This window comes from Megachile rotundata, chromosome 11 (genome assembly GCF_050947335.1).
Source record: "Megachile rotundata isolate GNS110a chromosome 11, iyMegRotu1, whole genome shotgun sequence".
Lineage (NCBI taxonomy): Eukaryota > Metazoa > Arthropoda > Insecta > Hymenoptera > Megachilidae > Megachile > Megachile rotundata.
This window is the reverse complement of record NC_134993.1, coordinates 10,525,829-10,548,704: the sequence shown is the minus strand read 5'-3', so window position 1 is coordinate 10,548,704 and position 22,876 is coordinate 10,525,829. Positions and strand designations below refer to the sequence as shown.

At 35.0% G+C, this 22,876-nt stretch overlaps 1 protein-coding gene across 9 annotated transcripts in view; it reads right to left on the bottom strand.

Annotated features, from left to right (window-relative positions):
- nrm (neuromusculin) overlaps window positions 1–22,876 on the bottom strand; it is a 544,158-nt gene that overhangs the window by 170,874 nt on the left and 350,408 nt on the right. For all 9 annotated transcript variants that reach the window (XM_076537545.1, XM_076537543.1, XM_076537548.1 and 6 more), the window contains exon 3: window positions 8,940–9,094. In XM_076537545.1, coding sequence (XP_076393660.1) covers window positions 8,940–9,094 — 155 coding nt within the window. The remainder of the gene's footprint in view (window positions 1–8,939; window positions 9,095–22,876) is intronic.

The following is a 22,876-nucleotide window of genomic DNA, read 5'->3' as shown; positions in this document are numbered from 1 at the left end:
CCGTCGTTAATCAAATAGAATATCCTTCGCTTTGGCAGGGAACAATGGAGGGAATTAAAAGTAAATTTTAAAAACATTTTGTAGTAAAAGTAGAAAGTGTAAACTATAAGTAACGTTAGGTTATAACTAAAATTTAGAATTGAATATTAAAATCGAACGATGAAGTAAATATTGATATTATGTATTGAAACTGAATATTGAAATTAGATATTGAAACTGGATATCGAAATTAGATGGTGAAACTGAATATTGAAATTATATACTGAAGCTAAACATTGAAATTAGATACTGAACGTTGAAATTCAAATTAATATGTTGAAAACTGAAATTGAAATTAAAATTGAAAGTTCGAAGTTATAATGAAATGCATTTTTATGAATTTTGATAAAAAAATAAGGAAATCCGTTAAAACCAAATAGCAGCATAATACATGTATCATACGTACAATAGAACACATAAGGAACGGTTAATGTTAAGTAGATACAAGCATAAGTGCGAATGCGTGTCTACAACGCTCGTCAATTATCTTCTAAAAGCAATTCTCCGTAAAAGTGCATACACACACACATATGTCTACAGCAGTTTATATTTATTGCGATGTGTGGCATGTTCTCTACGGGAGTACATTGAATGAAGTTTTTGACGATTATAATTTTTTCCAAAGTTACATATACTTTAATCTTGATAATTTACATCTTTCAAAAATTCACAAAATAATTTCCAAATGTTTCCAATATCGTATTAGTGTAAAGAGGTCCCGGTGCCCAAACTTGGCGTTGCCTTTTATTTACATGTAATGTACTTTTGTGGGATTTGTTAATACTCTAAAACGCGGTGAAGGCAAAGTGCGAATCAAAACATATGAAAACGATCGTTCAATTGAAACGGTGAGCGAGTGAGCCATTATGGCGCTATGTAGTCACGATGACATTCGCGAAAGCCACTATAGTGGACCATCGTACAGAGAGATGGTCCGCCACTATAGCGGCGCGTCGTACATAGAGGTTAAAATGGTACCCCTTTTGTAGCCTAGCGCGGACCATGGAGAGATCCTGTTTTATGACTGCACTACACAAGACGCTCCGCACCGCGTCGCATCGAGCTTCATACTTAACGATTATATTAAAAACGAGATATTATTTTAATTCAAATATTATTTAATAAGAGTAACAAATATGATCCTGTGATTTCAGCTCACAGATACGCAAACTTTCTCAGTAAAATTAACAGCTCTGTAACAGCCCTTCAAACATACGACACATAAAAATTGTAAGCGTCTGAAATAATTGCACAGTAGAACATGAAATTAAACTGAGGAGATTTAATATAAACTGAAAATTGTTTCCCATCTCAGAAAAACTATTTATAAAACATGAAAAGCGTTGATTTCTATCCGATTACATTTAAAGCTTTGTAAGTTGAAAGATAAACGTAGATATTTGAAAGCCTGTCTGCTCGAAGGAAAATTAGACTTATCGTACAGAGAAATGACAAAAGTCACTATAGTCCCACCTAAGATAATAAAAACACAAAGTAGATCGTTCGTTAAAAAGAAAAGTTCCATCGTCGCTAAAAAAAATATTTCTCCGCTTTCACGTAACAAACTAGGTTTCCGATCCTACTCGCAGCAAAACAAACGTCAGATACAGTATAGACATCGTTCGCTGCGGTTATTTCATAAAACAAGAAGAAAAGTACGAGATGCAGTTATACGAGAAGTGCGCCACTTGTCAGAAACCTCTCTGGAGTTTCTCTAATCTGGTAAATCGTCAGGTCCCAAAGCAGCGATTTTATGATACGAGCTGAAACGAGCTCTGTCAGAACGCTACGAGAAATGTACTCCGAAGAAATACGAAACAATGAAGAAACAAGATTAAACGGTACGTTCGAGATATGCATTGCATGTATATCGTGAGCACGGGCACGAAACTCCTGAGACGTATAAATTATTGAATTATTGAAATAAATATTGGAGAAAACTGTGAAGTAGGACATGTGGAGCTAATTTAGTTTTTTGTGAATTGAGGGAATAGAGATGTTTATTATTTAATTTAAGTAATTTAGTGGGGGAGAAATTTTCTGAATTTTCAAGTAGGAAATTTCGGATTTTATTTTTAGAAATTATTATGGTTTCGAATTTTAATATTTGAGAGTTTAAATTTACTTGAAATTATACAGTTTGGTAATTTTTATATTTGCAGTTTTCAAACTGAAACTACTTGAACCTTGAAAACTGATAAAACCTTAAACTCCTCATCTTAAAACACTAATCTAAAGTTAAATATACACAGAAAATTAAATAAATCACATACAACGCAGTAAAAAATATATAATGTATATAATACTAAAAATTCCGTGAAGAACGTATTCTTTGTTCTGTCAGCCATGCATTAGGGTCCTCCATTTTGTCTAGCGCGTGCAGAAAAACCATCTCGCGGCAGGGAAAGAAAGCTTCGCAGACAAATTACCACGACGCGGACGAAATTATAATCAAGACCCGTGGTAATTCAGTGAAATTTATCGTAACGATCGTTTCGATGTGTGCACGTGAACTGACCAACGTATTTCAAACTGCAATTTATCGGATGGAAAGCTGTTACGGTCGCGAACTATGCGGAGGAGCAGCAGTTCGGCTCTATTTAAATTGTATGAAGGGCCACTTGTCTAGCGGCCAACCCAATTAGATCTTCTACCCACTGGAAATTATGGGATTTCTGCTTACTCTCTGGGTCATTGGGTTTCAATCGGTCCCTCAATACGACTCATTGAACCATTCAACTGTAAATTCTTGTAATATGAATAAATTCTTGTAACTTGAATTAAATACTTTTGGAAAATTTTGTGCAGAAACTTGTCTGACTTCTCGTAATTCTGAATTAAAATATATGATGTTTTACAAAATGTTATAGTAAATGCTTCTATGAACAAACATATAATACCAGAATACAATCATTCACTTACTACTTCGGGTTTCAGGAGAAAAGCTTCGGTAATGGCGGCGTTTCGAGTAAAATTTTTATATAAACGCGTGTCCGATTATCGACGCGCGTGGAGCCGCGGCCATATAACCGATAGTCGCCATTGGCCACCAAGGTCTCCGGAACCCTTTAGATTTTTGTCCGTGGATCGATGGAAGCGAAGTTTGCAAAGTAAAAATAAACACGAGAGACGAATTGGTCGTCGCGTTGCGAACAGTGCTGCCCCCGCGAAAGAACGCGAAGATAACCTCAAAAGAGCTGCGCGCCATCGCGGACGGAGTTGAAAAGTGCATCGAAGTCGATGGCGGGATTTTTGAACGGTTACTTTGAACCTTGTATATCTTCGCGTTTTATATCCTTATAAACGCAATTAGGCATTTTTGATACCTTTTGCGGGGCCTATGGCAACGTTCAAACTAGCTCCACATTGATAATGCGGCAAGTTTTGCTTTCCTTGAAATTTTTACTCTCCTAAAGTATTACTATTCTGAAACGCCCTGCACATTTATTTCGTAGAAAGATATATGCAAACCTCAACATTGTGCATATTCCGTTGCACGAAAGGTCAGCATGCAACGTTAAAGGTGAAATGTGACAACGAGCGAACGAATCTTGGCGAGTGTGAGCGAAATGAGTTTGGAGTTTTGAAATTTCATTCGAGCCACCGGAATCGCGCAGTCTCTTTCGTCTATGCATTCGTACAAGGAAATATAGAAAACTTCGGAACAGGCATTAGGTTGATGTAAAAGTTTCAACATACGTTTCCGGCCGAGTTGTACATATGTACAGAAGCCGAAACTCTCGTAAAATAAAATTAAACTTGCTTTCCTACATTTCTCCCAACATCGGATTTTCCTTGCTTCTTTAAACATCAAAACTCGATACACGAATGGGTATCTGCTGCTTTTTTTCTCTTGGTTATCGATATTGGAATATCCTTTTTTTGCGTTTTGCGTATGCATAATACGTAGCTTGTTTTGCCTGTATACATTCGACGTTTCTATGTAACTACACGTTTGCGTGAGAGGAATTAATTCGGAATAAATTGAAGAGCGAATATCAAATTTGGTCGTCTCTCGATTGGAAATTTTCATATTTTGTTTATTATGATACTTTGAATATTTTTGTTACTTTGGGTACTTTGGCTACATCTGATGTTTTGTGTACTTTTAATATTTCGTGTATTTAAAACATTTTGTGTATTTTGGATATTTTCTATATTTTGTCTTCTACATTTTCTGTATTTGATAATATAATAAATTCTAGGTTTTACAAAATTTGGTAGTATAAACTTTACAGTATGGAATAGTTCGTACAAAATATTTTACAATATAACAAATGTAATGTAAACAACTTTGTCAAATAACTTATATCAAATAACTCGTGCTATCAAGTATAATTCGCCCTGATTGCAAAGGGAATTACATTTTGAAATTGAAGTTAAACTATTCTACTATAAATTACTTTTCTTATTTATTTTAAAAAGAAAAGTAAAGTAAATACAAACTAGGTATGATATAGAGCAACTGTGAAACATTAAAGTGATAGGAGTCTTCTTGCTACGTTGTTTATTCCCTAGGGAAAAGTACCGTCCTGAACAGCGTCCGTAATACAACGCGAAGAGATGGCAGCTCAATCTTGGCACATTTTTCGACCGAATGACACAATTAACCGGGGAAATTAAACAGTGCATTCTTCTTTCTTAGATACTTCGTGTGAAGTATCACTCATGGTCCTTGTCGAGAGAACTGCCGTGGGCGATCACAGTTCTCATTTCTTTTTTTAAAACGGCACGTGCTTTTAACGCGAACATTTTTCTGACACGCTTCTCACACTTTCGTGCACGTCAGGTGTGATAACGAGTTACTGAACACTATCGTTAAACAAGTGCGCCTACAGCGAATTCAGAGTTTCCAACTACTGTAAACATGTGGGTATAGAAAGAGATATGAAGATTTTAAACCGTATCATTTGTTTTAAAGAACACATGAAATATGAAAATTATAAATGTGGCATTTGATATTTGACAACTTGATAATTACAACCTAATCTAGATACCAACCTACCTGGACGCTAACCTAACCTAGATGCTAGCCAACATACCTGGACGTTAACCTAACCTAGATGGGTGCCAGAAGCTTATAGTCTACCAGGTGCCAGAATGAGTGCATTTCAAATTTCGAGCTACCGTAAACATACAGGTGGAACAAGAGACGCAGAGATTTTAAAGTCCAAACGATTAAACCTGTCCGAAACTATCGAAAACGATACCGAACACGATTATCGTTGATTTCACGACGACCGACATCGATGACGACCAAGTATTGTCGTCGACGATGAGTTATAGAGCTTCAACGTGCTTCCAGTCGATCTATGTGTGAAAAATTATCGAAACGATACCAAACGGTTTTTTATCGATTCGACGATCGACGTCGACGGGTTCCTGTCGCCGCCAAAATCTATACGGCAAATTTAGGCTGTCTCACGAGTCTACCCTCGAAATTTCAAGTCGGAGGACGCAAAATGGCGGCCTGTAGACGAACAAACAGACAAATGCAGATCGAGTCTCGGGAGCATACGTTCAGCAAAAATGGCGGGGGAGAAATTTATAACCACGTGTGTGATATTAGCTTGCTATCTATAATTTTTTAATATAGTACTGATGTTTATTAGTATAGAACAGTATGTGGTAGTACAGCAGTACCTTAAAGTACTGATTCATTTTATTATATTTGATGAACTTAACCTAACCTGTGTAAGTTAAGGTTACAAAATGGGGGCTACTCGATAAATACGGCTTGAGGTACGATTGACAATTTTAAAATCATACCAAAAAAATACTGTACAAAATGGAGATCATAGTTACATAAAATGGAGAATGCACTATAACGTTATTAAATTCCTACGTTCTTAAATTCCTAAATCCTTATATCCCAAGATTCCTATTTTTATACCCAACTCCATTTATTTTTGTTACCCAAAAGTTAATTTTACACAGATTTCCCAAAACAGCTGCAAATCTCGTTTATTGAAGTGAAAGAAAAATCTGCGTATAATACAAAGCATTTACTTTTCGCATTTACACGGAAGTTCGCGAAAACCAATTTCGGTTTTATTAGCGTTTCTGGTTTACTTTATTTACATGCTGAGCAAAAAGTAAATTGGATATCAGTAGTGTGAGAAAATTAGTATGCAAATATGAACTCTTGACTCACTGATGTTGTATAGAATGTCTTAAAAATTGTAGTATACAAGCTGTTGAAAAATACGTGTGAAAATAAAACGAAGCTTCTTTCAAATCTTGCTTTCGAGAAAATTAGGTCATGAAATTCTTTGAAATATTTGTGAAAATATTTGTTTATAAAAACAGTTACATTTTTAACAGTTCTTTAAGAAATGTAATTTATTACTAGTAGTTAGTAATTTATTATTAGTAAATATTATTTATTAGTTAATAAATATTTGGTGAATAAAAACAAAATAAAATTCACCTCCATCAAGATTAAATCCTCTCAAATTTTCCCAAAACCAAATAATTACAAAGGCAAGTATGATGTTAATAATTACAAGTCATTACTGAAATCAGATATTTGTCTTTCAGTTTAATTTTGCATACACATTTTCGTTTTTAATTTCCCAAGCAGCTAACGCGATATCTTTGTTATCAATTGTGTCGTGCCGTACTGTAATAATAATTCAGAACAATGGTCAAATATGAAATGCATCGTTAGTACGGATGAAGGGGTACGGTTAAAAGCGTTTGTTTCTACTTAAAGCAACGTTGTCGAAGAAAATGAGGTACAAACATGGCGTCTGCACGTGCGTATGCAATTTATAACTTTTAATAGCAGCGACTCTAATTGCTTTTATTCACTGCCATTCGCAATTATCAACAGATCTACGTTCAAACGTTGAAATATTGTCAGCTATGAATTTTTAAATGAAACTCGTTAATTAATACCTGGTAGCTTTTTATATTTTTCTATAATACTGTTACATGCGCGATGAAATATTATTCTTTGGAAGTTTAATTGCTTTATGTAACAATTTAGTATGGGAAATGTCTTAACATAATTTAACTTATGAAGATATTAAGCTATTAAAAGCTATTAAAAGATGTGAAGATTAAGCTACTAAAATTATTTAGAGAGAACTCGTATTATAGGTTAATCTTTCAGGGGTCTCAAGATGTCATTTTCATTTTACCTGTTTTAACCCTGTAACTTATTTCAAATGCGGCAGATTATTGCAATGGACAGAAAAAATGTTCAAATGCCAGGGATATTTGGATATGGATCACCGGTGGATTGTAATTAAAATTAAACTTGAAATTCAATCGTGGTAAAAATATGAGCCAGATTTGTCGCGTTTCAGTTATGTGCCTCAAGTGTGGACACGTTATTGCAAGGGGTTATGTATGTGGTCGCGTAGTAACGATCAGACGCGTAGAATCATTAGATCAAGCGAATATAAGTGGATCTAAGAAATTTGACTTCGAACCAGAGTTTATTTTGTACTTGATGACTCGGGAGTCTCTTCGAATTTTTACGTTTTACAAAAGCGGAGTGGGCTTTTGTGACATTGGAAAGTTTCTAATTTTCTATGGGTTTAGCTGAAATTCGGGTGGAAATGCGAGTGACGTATGAAGGTCTCCTAGTGACCTAAGCAAGTAAACAATACCTCGACACGAATAGAAAACTGCGAACAAATACTCTACTGAGGTTAAGTTCACAAGATGTGACTAACAATAAATACTAGAATTGGGTCTTGCTGCTACTTGTTCTTAAACATATTTTAACTTGACGTAAACTGCTTTACAAATGATTTGAAACTTGGTAGCTCAATCAGCAAAATGTCTGCCAACTACCAAAAGAACATACGCTATAGGTAAATTGATTTGCAACTACAAATGTGTCAACTACAAATGTGTCAACAACTATAAACGTGAACAATTATACTTGTCTTATGATTATTACACTGTAACTTCCCTCGCAATTATAACTGTAATTATACTAACATCATACTCTTATATTTGTCTTGCAATTACACGAAGTCATAAAAGTTAATTCTAAGTATCATTTAATTTAACCCGCACTCAGCGTTTTTCTCAGAGAATTAAGTGAAACCGAAACGTACGTACATATTTGTTGCGATTTAAGCTCGCCTCTCTGACGATGCCGTCGAGTGAGATCTCGATTTACGGCTAAAATTTCAAAGTAATTGGCATCCCTTTCATGTAGGTAAATTCAACCGCACTTTAATAGTATGACATGTTGCGTGTGTCAAGATAACCGGTTCGGTGGTTTAGCTGCTACCACTTCGGATTAGTACTGTGGCTTTCTCGTTTGTCGAATTACTGGAATTACCCAGATTACACGGATCGTACAAGTACGATACGTCTAATACGAGTTATTCCAGGCATATCTTAACGACGGAGATCGTCCTTGTTTAATCGATTAATTAAATTTTACGTCCTCTTTATGCTTTACGTACTGTGAAATGCAATCCTTGCTCCAAATTGTGGAATACGAGTTCTGCGTGCTCTTAGTTGGGAATAGTATATTAGGGTGGGGGCTTTTTGGATGCCTTTGAGATACAAATATATGAACGTGGAAATGGTGTTAGTACGTTCTGAGAATTTGGATTGTACAATTTGTGAAATTTCACTGTTTTATATTTTTAAATCTTCAAATTTCTGTGCTTCAAAATTGTAATATTTTCAAATTTCAGTGCTTTCAAATTTTAATATCTTCAAATCTTCTAACCATCGAATTTCAATATTTCCAAATTCCAAAACTTTTTTCGGTTTCACAAATTATCAAATCGTCAAAATTGTTTTCTCTAATTCTCAAACCTTCGAATCATCAACTTGTCAGATTTCCCAAATTCTCAAATTCACGTTTACTTGAAACTCTAAATTAATAAAGTTCTCAAACTTCCTATAGTTTGTCACAAACTTACCAGTGACGTTGAGAGTGATATGCTGAACATTGTTGCACTCTCGATTCACAGCCATATACGTGGCTTCACACTTGTAAAGCCCTTCATCTTCCAGTCTGACGTCTGGGATCTTCAAGTAACTCTTCGAAGAATTTGTCGTGTATTCTATATTCGATCTGCAACAGAAAGACACCAACAAACGTTAATATATCAACAATCAATAATTACTATCTTATATCAATTCAATTAACAGTAAGGAAACATTGTTAAATGTGTAACTGACTGTTAACTGCAAATCAATTATTTTAAAGCAAAAGAATGATTAATAACACAAATTTTATAAATTACAACGAATTAAATTTTGCCAATAATATGGAGATGAATGCAAATATACTACAGTGTATTGATAATATGAACGATGGAAAGTAAAATCTAGATTCAAATTATGCTCGTTGAAGGAGCGACACCTGACTGCATAATCGTCAAGTTGACAATGAATAACCTCATCAAATTCTACAGAAACATTTATGAGAATAACTCTTTCGATTACAATATCGTGACGCACCCTATGACGCAAACACAAATTAGCTTGATCGTCTTCGTGACACACCTTATGACGCAAACCAAAATTAACACGATCGAGTCTTCGTGACGCACTTTATGACGCAAAGCAAGATTAGGACGATTGACTGTTCGCGACGCACCTTATGACGCAAATCAAAATTAACATGATCGAGTCTTTATGACGCACTTCATGACGCAAACTAAATTTAGGACAATCGACTCTTCGTGACACACCTTATGACGCACTCTCAAACTGAAACGATCGAGTCTTCATGACGCAATTCATGACGCACTAATAAATTAACACGATCAAGTCTTCATGACGCACTTCATGACGCAAACTAAAATTAGCACGATCGAGTCTTTATGACGCACCTCATGACGCAATCCAAAATTAGCACGACCGAGTTTTCGTGACGCACTCCATGACGCACTCTCAAATTAACGTGATCGAGTCTTCATGACGCACTTCATGACGCAAACCAAAATTAGCACGATCAAGTCTTCATGACGTACTCTATGACGCAAACCAAAATTAGAACGATGAAATCTTCGTGACACACCTTATGACGCAAACCAAAATAAACACGATCGAGTCTTCATGACGCACCTCATGACGCAAACTAAAATTAGCACGATCGCGTCTTCGTGACGCACTTTATGACGCAAAGCAAGATTAGGACGATTGACTGTTCGCGACGCACCTTATGACGCAAACCAAAATTAACATGATCGAGTCTTCATGACGCACTTCATGACGCAAACTAAATTTAGGACAATCGACTCTTCGTGGCACATCTTATAACGCACTCTCAAACTAACACGATCGAGTCTTCATGACGCAATTCATGACGCACTAACAAATTAGCACGATCGAATCTTCATGACGCACTTCATGACGCAAACCAAAATTATCACGATCGAGTCTTCATGACGCACCCTATGACGCAAACCAAAATTAGCACGACCGGGTCTTCGTGACGCACCATATGACGCAAACCAAAATTAGCACGAGTCCGGAATTTAATACCAATTACAATTTGCATGATCAAGGATAAATTGAAAGTACACCTAACATTTCAACTTTCTTCACTCGTTTTAAAATTGCAGTAATGATCACCGACAACCCATGACTTGACCCAGGTGTTTGGACTACGGCCCCAGTCAGAATAGAAAAATACCCACACGTATTTTCGGCGGTATCGGTCACAATTGAGTCAAAGAACAAGTCGGCAAACGTTTCGAGTGGTCGAACGTCAGAACGTCACATTGGACTGTTCAAGGTGGCGTCCCTTAAACCTGGCTCAGCCTACGCGCCAGGAACAGGGTTGTCTACAGTACATACCGTAGTCGAGCCAGGAATTGGCGCGTGGGAGGCTGACCCAGGTGTTTGGAAGGACTACGGCCCCAATTGGTCAGAAGAGAAAAATGGACGCCTGGACTCACACGTATTTTCGGCGGTAGTGTTGGCTCTCGCGGTCGCCAATTAGGCGAGAAATGACAGGCAGACCGAGAGATAGTGCGAATTGCTGCATGTTATTGTCATTATTCTTATTTGCCGATATGTCTCGTAGCGGTGGGGATAGTTCTTTTGGGTCTCACGCGCCAACTCCTGGGTTGACTACGGTAGTTCTGACTGACTCATTGCAACGATCATAAGTTAACGTAGAGTTGCACTTATTAGTACGCACTTATTGTCATTTACTGCTGTCCAAAAATACCTAACTAGCCTGCAGTGATATCTACTGGCAAGTGCTGTTCTCGTAGAAATTTTATTTTTGCAATCATCGATCCCCATAACCTTATAACTTGACTATGACGTCCTTCATCACATAAATTATAAGTAACAATATTGAAGGTTTCATAAACCTTTACCACCTGATAATATATTATTAAAGATAGAATACTATTTTAATGGAAGGTTATGAATTCTATGTAATAATCCTTATAACTAAAAAATTCGAATAAAAATATTTATGAGGACAAATCCTGATGATAGTTCTTTTGAGTCAACACACCAATTCCTGGGTTGAGCAGCGATGACCGACGCAGCGCAACATTGAATTGCTTTTTTGACCAGCCCGTGTTTAATACCATGCTCAGTTCCACTCGAGCGTGAAATTATGCAGGTGGTATTACTTCGCCGATCCCTTTGATCCTTACAATCGCAATTACAAACATTCAGCGTTTACTCCGACGCGATGCAGTTTCGGTTCGTTAGCAGAAATGCTTAGGAATTGTATCTGTGCGTCTCGTGCGCGACGCAATATCCGAATCGCAGCTATAATTGTTATTAACTAGTGCGTTTGTTCATTAATGCGATGCACTTCTGTTGATTGCCGTCGGAATGATACACGCAGCCAGCTGCACAAATATGTTCGACTCTATGTAAAACAGTCCGTCCCGTTGGGCGACGGTATGTAATCTATTTACATATTGTTATAGTCGCATATACTGCGAGAAATCCGTGATGTTAGTTGACATTCGGATTGCTAGTTCGCTATTGAAACTGCGTTATTGTACAGGATGATATTGAAACGAGGCTACTGCACAGTTCAACAACGTTTCAGTTACCTTCCAGCGTACAATAATATTCGAAAACAGGGAATCGCTTTTTGCCGCAAAATTGAATTTCACGCGACTGCAATTATGTGCAAATATTGAAACAGGCCTTCAAAAATAATAAATCACTTTTCAGGAATAACAAATCGGTTTTTACATCATGATTGATTGAAATTGGAGTCATATTGCGTTGGAAGTTTGGAGTCAGATTGCATTTGGAATTTTGGAACCTTAAACCTTAATAAAAATTAATAATTCTGAAATGGAAAAAACTTGAATACCTGGAGAGTTAATTGTATTAATTTTCTTGTTGAAATAAATTATAGACCATAGGTAAATTAACAACGAATGACCAATAAACCTAAACCTGCGAACTTTCAGTTAGTATACAAAGATCATTGACTAATCGTTACACAAGCATGATATAGTTTATGGTAGCAAACGATATACCATTGTACACAGAGCCACATTGATATTTTGGCAGTATATTATGCCGATTTAGAAATATATTGCAGTCGGATAGTGTGATATTGATCATTGGGAAATCGAAGGATTTGATGGAACGCTCCTGGCGATTCGTACGTCAATCTCTAGGACAGACCATTTGACAAATGGTTTGCATGATTAATGTTTGCTTCCCTCAATATCCAGCCTACTAATAGCTTAATACCAGTTTGGTTCCTTAAGTAACAAATCACTACTCCTCTTTCTAAAAATCGATTTTCAATTCTTTCAGGTTTCAAAAATTTGAGCTTTAAAATTAAATTTGCTATTTTCAAAATTTATCACCTTCAGCAAAATTTTATTTTAAACCTCCAGTGCATGTAGAAGTTTTTTAAAATATTGAGAAATTAAATTTCAGAAAATCTGAAAATTGAAACTTCTGAAAGACTAAAACTTTGAAAATTGAAAATTCTGAAAGTCTGAAGCCTTGAAAATTGAAATTTCTGAAAGTCTGAAACCCTGAAAATTAACATTTCTGAATGTCTGAAAATTTGAAAATTGGACCTTCTGAAAGAGTGAAAATTTGAAAATTGAGAGTTCTGAAAGTCAGAAAATTTAAAAATTGAAATTTCCGAAAGTCTGAAACCTTGAAAATTGAAATTTCTGAAAGCCTGAAGCCTTGAAAATTGAAATTTCTGAAAGTCTGAAACTTTGAAAATTGAAATTTCTGAAAGTCTGAAGCCTTGAAAATTGAAATTTCTGAAAGTCTGAAGTCTTGAAAATTGAAATTTCTGAAAGTCTGAAACCTTGAAAATTGAAAATTCTGAAAGTATAAAACCTCGAAAATTGAAAATTCTGAAAGTCTGAAACCTTGAAAATTAACATTTCTGAAAGTCTGAAACCTTGAAAATTAAAATTTCTGAAAGTCTGAAACCTTGAAAATTGAAAATTCTGAAAGTATAAAACCTCGAAAATTGAAAATTCTGAAAGTCTGAAACCTTGAAAATTGAAATTTCTGAAAGTCTGAAAATTTGAAAATTGAAATTTCTGAAAGCCTAAAAGCTAAATAATTGAAATTTCTGAAAGTCTGAAAATGTGAAAATTGAAAATTCTGAGTCTGAAACCCTAAAAATTAAAATTTCTAAATGTCTGAAAATCTGAAAACTTGAAAATATGAAAATTAAAATTCCTAAAAATCTAAAAACTAAAATTTCTAAAAATCTAAAAAGAAAAAATTCCCAAATATGTAAAAGTCCACAAAATGAACGATCCTCATTACATTTGCAAGACTACCAAACGATTCATTTTAATTAACCATCGCAAACAGCGCGCAAAAAAAAAATAAAGTCGAATTGGCTGTCAGTCGAAATAATTAGCGTATCGTTACATTCGATCGGCGAATAAAATATTGAACGAAATTTACATTTATACACAGTGATTTAAATGAAACGCAAATCAGCTTATTTCGTTTACCCAACGCTGAAATAAATAATGAATCGCATGAATGTTTCACGATGAGCTTAATTCTCGATGTTCGAGTATCACAGGCGAAAAATTTGTTGGTTCAGCGACATGATTGCTAAATTCATGGACATGAATTTAATCGTGCTAGGAGATTAATAACGAAGAAGACAAAACGATGTTTGTAATACAAAATGTAACCGCGATCGTAAATTATACGAGACGAAAATATGTTTATTCGAATCGAGATGGATTTGTTTGTGGAATAATTATTTGAACATTTATAACATTTTTTAAGTTTTTTATACATTAAGTTTTGTGTTTTAGTTATTTATTGTTGTTTTAGAGTTGAAAGTATGAGATTATGGTAATTTTTATATGATATTTTGTAGTTTTGTTTGTTGTAAATGTGGAGAGTAAGAATTATTCATTTCAAATCTCCCGCGCTTTGGCAGTGACTCCATTTTATTTCGTACATCGCTAAAAATTTCGAATTTATGTTCTATTTAACGCTTGTCATGTGTACTTTGTGTGTTACTATTATTTGCTTTACTTTTGTCAAATATATTAATTTAACTGTAAAAATATTTTCGAATTTCCCGCGCTTGTGGCTTCCATTGACTCCATACTATTTTCTTCGATTTCATTTAAAAATTTCTAACACATATTTAACTCTATTTAATACTTGTTATGCATACTTTATGTATTACATCTTTTATTAAACATAATAATTAAAATACACTGTAAACTGTAATAATAAATTTCAAATTTCCCGCACTTGTGAATACGGTACGACACCACATTGTTTTCTTCACTTTCATTTAAAAATTTCAAATGTATATTCTTCTGTAATTAATATTTATCACGTATACATTACATATTTCATCTTTAATCAAACACAATCATTAAATTACACTATGAACTATAATAAATAATTTTGAATCTCCCGCGCTTAAACTTCGAACGTCTCCATATTGTTTTCTTCGTTCCCACTTAAAAACTGCAAATGTATATTCTTTTATAATTAATATTTATCACGTATACATTACATATTTCATCTTTAATCAAACACAATCATTAAATTACACTATGAACTATAATAAATAATTTTGAATCTCCCGCGCTTAAGCCTCGAACGTCTCCATATTGTTTTCTTCGTTCCCACTTAAAAACTGCAAATGTATATTCTTTTGTAATTAATATTTATCTCGTATACACTATATATTTTGCCTTTTATAAATGCAGTCATTAATAAACACTGTGAACTTCAGTAATTAATTTTGAGTCTCCCGCGCTTATGACGGCGATCGACTCCATATTGTTTTTTTCATTCCTGCTTAAAAACAGTAAACTTATATTGGTTTCAATAACTTTATATGCCTTCTTCTGGCTAAAAATTGAAATTATAACTTTATATAAGTTCTTTCTACTTATAAATTCATTTTATAACCTTAATATCTTATATACTTGTTAAGTAAACTTTATATTTGAAGTCCTTAGTTGAATATATTAACTAAAACACACAATGAACTACAATAATAGTTCTGAATGAATAATTCCATTAAATCCTGTGCTATTTATTTTTCTCCTTCAATACCTCAAACACTTTAATTAGTATGTCAAACATTTCTTCCTTTGCACTCAACAATACTTAAACGATTTACGTTTTAAGAGAAGATCAAACATTGTCTAGCGATTAAATACACGAACGGTACACTTCCGTCGAATTCGTTTCTTTTTTATCAGATTCTTCCGTTATCGTACAGCGAGCGTAAAAGTATTTCACGAAGCGTTTCTTTTCTCTCGGACGGCGCCATAAAGCTCGTCAAAGTCGGAAGTTGGTGTTTGAGGAGCGTTTTATCCTGTTATCAAAGTTGCAATTGCGAAAATCCTCGAAAGTCGGCGTCTGATAGAGTCTCGCGCTTCTTTTATCGTTCTCATCATACTCCGAGACGCCGTCGCAAAGGATCGAGAGTCTAAATCCACCTTAAATACTGGCGACGCGTAATCCGAATTCACAATTTAATGAGCTTGAAATGAAGATAGAGGATAATACCGACGGACTAGGAATTACATTGAAAATGAAACGACTCCTTAACCTTCCTTATGTCGCGACAATTCGGTAAGCTGCGGAGGGCGAGATAATACGACTACTTTATTCACAAATCTCTTTCAACGATCAATTACTGGGCGATTCGCGATAACTCCTTGAGAAGAACGAAGTGATCGGTGCTTTTACGAATTAACAGCTTGACTCTGTAATTTCCTTATTACTTTATTGAACGTAGTTCGTGAGACTTCTGCCTTTGCTTCTCTTAGTGAATACCTGTTTGATAAGTAGCCGCTTGACCTGAGAGTACTGCTAGTAATCGAAACAAAAATTAAATGTTAGATGTAATGACTGTAGTGGAGAAATTAAATGTTAAATATAAAAATATTCTTCATCTGTATGTTGATTTTATTGTATTGTCTTTGATATTTTGTAATTACTTAGAAGTACAATAGCCGCTCGATAAATGACCGACTGATAAATATAACCTAACAAAGTTTAATATAACCTAATATTCATACGAATCACAGTAACAAATTTCGATAATTTATCAAACGACCTGTGACTCGAATTTGTCTCTTTATCTACAGAGGCCATTTTATAACCTTCAACTTACAAGGTTAGGTTAAATGTTAGATATAATGACTATAGTAAAGAAATTAAATGTTAAATGTAGAAATATTCTTCGTTTGTATGTTAATTTTATTGTATTATTAGTCTCTGATATTTGGTAATTACATAGAAGTACAATAGCCGCTCGATAAATGACCGACTGATAAATATAACCTAATAAAGTTTAATATAATCTAATATTCATACGAATCACAGTAACAAATTTCGATGATTTATCAAACGACCTGTGACTCAAATTTGTCTCTTTATCTACAGAGGCCATTTTATAACCTTCAACTTACAAGGTTAGGTTAAATGTTAGATATAATGACTATAGTAAAGAAATTAAATGTTAAATGTAGAAATATTCTTCGTTTGTATGTTAATTTTATTGTATTATTAGTCTCTGATATTTGGTAATTACTTAGAAGTACAATAGCCGCTCGATAAATGACCGACTGATAAATATAACCTAACAAAGTTTAATATAACCTAATATTCATACGAATCACAGTAACAAATTTCGATAACTTCTGTATGCAAATTTTATTGCATTGTATTTGATATTTTGTAACAATTACTTAGAAGTACAATAGCCGCTCGATAAGTGACCGACCGATAAATATAACCTCACAGAGTTTAATACGACCTGATATTCATACAAATCACAGTAACAAATATAATAAAATGAATCACTACTTTAAGGTACTGCTGTACTACACATACTGTTGCGTTCTAATAAACATCAGTACTATATTAAAAAATTATAGACACCAAGCTAATATCACACACGTGGTTATAAATTTCTCCTCTGCTATTTTTGCTGAACGTATGCTCCTGAGACTCGATCTGCATTTGTCTGTTTGTTCGTCTACAGGCCGCCATTTTGCGTCCTCCGACTTGAAATTTCGAGGGTAGACTCGTGAGACAGCCTAAATTTGCCGTATAGATTTTGGTGGCGACAGGAACCCGTCGACGTCGATCGTCGAATCGATAAAAAACCGTTTGGTATCGTTTCGATAATTTTTCACACATAGATCGACTGGAAGCACGTTGAAGCTCTATAACTCATCGTCGACGACAATACTTGGTCGTCATCGACGTCGGTCGTCGTGAAATCAACGATAATCGTGTTCGGTATCGTTTTCGATAGTTTCGGACAGGTTTAATCATTTGGACTTAAAAATCTCTGCGTCTCTTGCTCCACCTATATGTTTACGGTAGCTCGAAATTTGAAATGCACTCATTCTGGCACCTGGTAGACTATAAGCTTCTGGCATCCATCTAGGTTAGGTTAACGTCCAGGTAGGTTGGTTAGCATCTAGGTTAGGTTAGCGTCCAGGTAGGTTGGTATCTAGATTAGGTTGTAATTATCAAGTTGTCAAATTACCATATTTATAATTTTCATATTTGATATCTGCTCTAAAACAAGGACGTTCAATTATTATAAATGATACGGTTTAATATCTTTATATCTCTTGTTCCACCTACATGTTTACCGTAGCTCGAAATTTTAAATACACGTTTCGCCGGTACTAGTTAATTAATCTGCTCTGCGTCGAATACGTACGGGGTATCTGGCAGTTTCTCGCAGAGCCGTCGACCCACTTCGAGAAGAAAGAGAATCCAAAAGAAACGAACAAAGTTAGGGCGAACTTTATTATCCCATTGGCCTGGTTTCGCTTCCGTCATTGACAGCTTTTCGCGGTTCGTTCTTTCGATTGTCACTGAATCGTGCTGGAACGATAACAATTTCCAGCGATTCGATAATGGAAACGTTATTGTTATTGAAAACGTCGGTGTCTGATGGACACTTATCGCGTCACACTGCGTCCGACAGAATCGCTAAAAAATGAGAAAAGAGAAGTGGTTTGAAATGCTTTGTGTTCATTTACATTTCGGAACTTTTATCGGTACGGTCACATTTGGACGACTCTTCTCGAACTTTTCTCATTTACCGCCATCCGATTTAATCGGTTTCTGTCCTTGTTGCACTGACATGATTTTTGGGGCTGTGTGCTGACGATGCTATAAGAATGATATTATGATATTGGTTTGTATATGATTAGTGGACAAATAGATGAGTAGATGAGTAGATAAGTAGATGATTAGTTGAGTAGTTGAATAGCAATTGACTGAATGAAGAGTAAATGAGAAAGCGAGTAGACAAATAGATGAATAGATTAATGTATGAAGAGTAAACCAGTAAATAGTGAGTAGATGATCCAAGAGTTCCAACTAGCAAAAATCTCTCAACATGTCCAACAAAACTGCAAAAATTTATAACTCCAACTGCAAATCTCCATAGCCAGACTTCAATGTTCTTCATCAACTTTCCTCAAGAACGAATTTAAATTTATATTATTCCCGACACAAGCGCAATATTCATCACATTGCTCCGGTTTCTTGTAATTCATCACTCGAAACCTCTTCAACTCGCTCAGAAGTTTCGTGATTACCACCTTTGTAAAACACGCCCGGAACTTTGAACGATGAGATCTTGAAGAGAAAAAGCTGCCGATTTTCCGACTCGTGTGCTCTTTTTGCGGCCGCTGTAGCCCGCAGCAAAGATCGCGAAGATGAGCAAAGTTCCTTCAGGGTTGTTGGTATTTTTGTGCGATCCGTAGAAAAACCGATTAAGTAGTGATGTAATATTTCCTGATATCGAACGCGACAGTTTGGGACGTCCTTTAACGCGCGGATATTACGCCATTTTGTAACGATGGCTTTGCGTTCCTAAAATAATTGCACTTTCGTGACGATATATACTTTGTGTAAATTAAATATTATTATTATTATCATGTCATTGTTATTACTACACGTAAGTGTCTTTAAATACATTTTCTCTAAAAATTGAAAGGATGAAGTAAAACAAGATTTATTACTTTTTGAGGTTATGTTAAAAATTTGTTACATGAATTTGTACAACATATATTCGTATGAAGTATAAAGTATAAATTAGTATATTAGTTAATTAAAATAAAAAGTTACGGTATTTAAAGTTAAACACATTTTACGTTAAACACAAGTGTATTTGCATAAATACAGTATATTATATTTATCGTAACGAGGGTAATGCTACTAATCATACTTAGCAAGGTTAATCACACTTAGTCATGTAGCAAGATTAATACTAAGGGTTAATAATGCATGAACCTTAATAATCCTACTAACACCTAGACCTCCATAAAAATAGATGGCTCAGTAATACTAAAAGTGTTCGTAAATTAAATGTCGACATTGCACAGGGTTAAAAATGACGCAAACTTCCAGGACAATTCGATATTAAAAAATTCTATCAAATCGCAGATGGTACCGTTTCGAAGATACGGCTAAGGAAAAATTAAGAACATCGGAGTGAGACCTGTTGGCCTACTTTTTCGATCTAATCCTGGATTAACACCTGTTCAGCTTCCTGCAAATTATCCAACGGCTCCAGAAGCCTTCAGTTGCGCTAAGATGGCGAGAATAATTCTGACGTCTTAATCTATTCGATGTGACATTCATATCCTTGGAATTTTTTAAATTGAATGTTTGAGGAGGTTTTGAAGGTTTAATAATAAATGACAACGATGTGGGGTGACTATTTTTAGGAGTATGTGAACCTTAGAGATGTTTTACTTGTGCTATGGTTTCTGGTTATCTGTGGTTTCAATATTAAATATCTTTGCAATTTTTGTAATTTCTATAATCTGCTTTGTCCACAAGTATTAGTACACTCGCCTTGTCCACAAGTATTAGTACACTCGCCTTGTCCACAAGTATTAGTACACTCACTTTGTCCATAAGTATCAGTACATTTACTAGTTTCACATTTATGCTTAGTTAACAGCATCAAATGTTCAGATCTCAGAATACAATAGCCCAGCAAGAGGATTAGACCTAGATCCAAGTTCCTATCAACACAGTAATACATCGTTTATAGTTCCCGTCGTTGAATCATCCAATATAACTTACTTTTAAATGTTTCACTTCTTCAAGCTTACAACTTTCGAGTACAGTCACGTTATTTTAGTATAATTATTACGAACGAGTATAACCGCCAGACTGTAGATTACTGACCCTCCTCGAGTCCCAGTTTCATACGCTTTGACTGTAAAAATGGGAGTAGTTCCAACGGAATTTTAGGTACAGATTAGTAAGTGCATCAGATGTATAAGTGTCTGGAAAATAGGTTCAGAGCCGCACATGGGCCTGACCCAGATTGCCCAAAAACGGGGTCCGGATACAGAAATATTGGAATATTTGCGTTCAGGAATTTGGACGCAAAGGGAAGTGATCTGGTCTATAAGTGGCCGAGGGTTGATAAGGATAAGTGCAAGCAGTCGGTGAAGGAATGGTCGACACTCCGAACACTTTGTATACGTTCGAATCAATAGGTTCTTTACCCGCAGCAGCAACAACACCCAACGAGTCGTTACATTCTATCGAGTATTTTTAGTTTATTATTCGCATCTGGTTGCCAGGACCCTCGATCTTAGTAGAGTCCTTCATTCGCAATTTCCTATTCGCGTTGCTTGGTTTATTACTTGACGGTCTTTTTGGGGATGCACTCGGATTTCCATTTCCTGACAAATTTGTGTATTTGATAGAAATGTGGAACTTCTTTTAGTCTTGTTCGTAGAAATACCACATCTTCATCTTGTAAAATATGTAGATGGATAGATAGATTCGAATTGAACATAAGCTTGCTTTGGAACAACATATGTGACATATGTGTGATATGAATATATACTGCCACATATGAATATATACTGTCATTTGATTTATGTGATTCTTGTGATTTGATCTTCATTTTCTTTTGGTATTTTCAAAATAGTTAGCAAGTTGTATTATTTCAATCTTGTTGAACAGGAGCAAGACTGAAACTCCACATATCACTCCATATGTGACTCCACATGTGACTCCACATTTTATCCCTACCTAACACATGACTCCTTAAACCTGACTCCTTCAACTCCATCCAAAGATACTTATACATAAATAAGTGCAAAATTAGTGCTCAACAACATATTTAACATATGTGTAATATGAATATGTACTGCCACATATGAATATATACTGTCATTTGATTTATGTGATTCTTGTGGTTTGATCTTCATCTTCTTTTGATACTTTCCAAATAGTTAGCAAGTTGTACTATTTTAATCTTGTTGAACAGGAGCAAGACTGAAACTCCACATATCACTCCACATGTGACTCCACATGTGACTCCACATTTTATCCCTACCTAACACATGACTCCTTAAACCTGACTCCTTCAACTCCATCCAAAGATACTTATACATAAATAAGTGCAAACTTAGTGCTCAAGAACATATTTAACATATGTGTAATACGAATATGTACTGCCACATATGAATATATACTGTCATTTGATTTATGTGATTCTTGTGATTTGATCTTCATTTTCTTTTGACACTTTCAAAATAGTTAGCAAGTTGTACTATTTTAATCTTGTTGAACAGGAGCAAGACTGAAACTCCACATATCACTCCACATATGACTCCACATGTGCTTCCACCTTTTATCCCTACCTAACACATGACTCCTTAAACCTGACTCCTTCAACTCCATCCAAAGATACTTATACATAAATAAGTGCAAAATTAGTGCTCAAGAACATATTTAACATATGTGTAATATGAATATGTACTGCCACATATGAATATATACTGTCATTTGATTTATGTGATTCTTGTAGTTTGATCTTCATCTTTTTTTGATACTTTCATAATAGTTAGCAAGTTGTATTATTTCAATCTTGTTAAGCAGGAGCAAGACTACAACTCCACATATCACTCCACATGTGACTCCACATGTGACTCCACATTTCATCCTGACCTAACACATGACTCCTTAAACCTAACTCCTTCAACTCCATCCAAAGATACTTATACATAAATAAGTGCAAAATTAGTGCTCAACAACATATTTAACATATGTGTAATATGAATATGTACTGCCACATATGAATATATACTGTCATTTGATTTATGTGATTCTTGTGGTTTGATCTTCATCTTCTTTTGACACTTTCAAAATAGTTAGCAAGTTGTATTATTTCAATCTTGTTGAACAGGAGCAAGACTGAAACTCCACATATCACTCCACATATGACTCCACATGTGACTTTACATTTTATCCTGACCTAACACATTACCTGACCTGCTCCTTAAACCTTCCTCCTTCAACTCTATCCAAAGCTACTTATACATAAATAAGTGCAAAACTAAATAAGTATTAATAGACGAGTATTAGGATT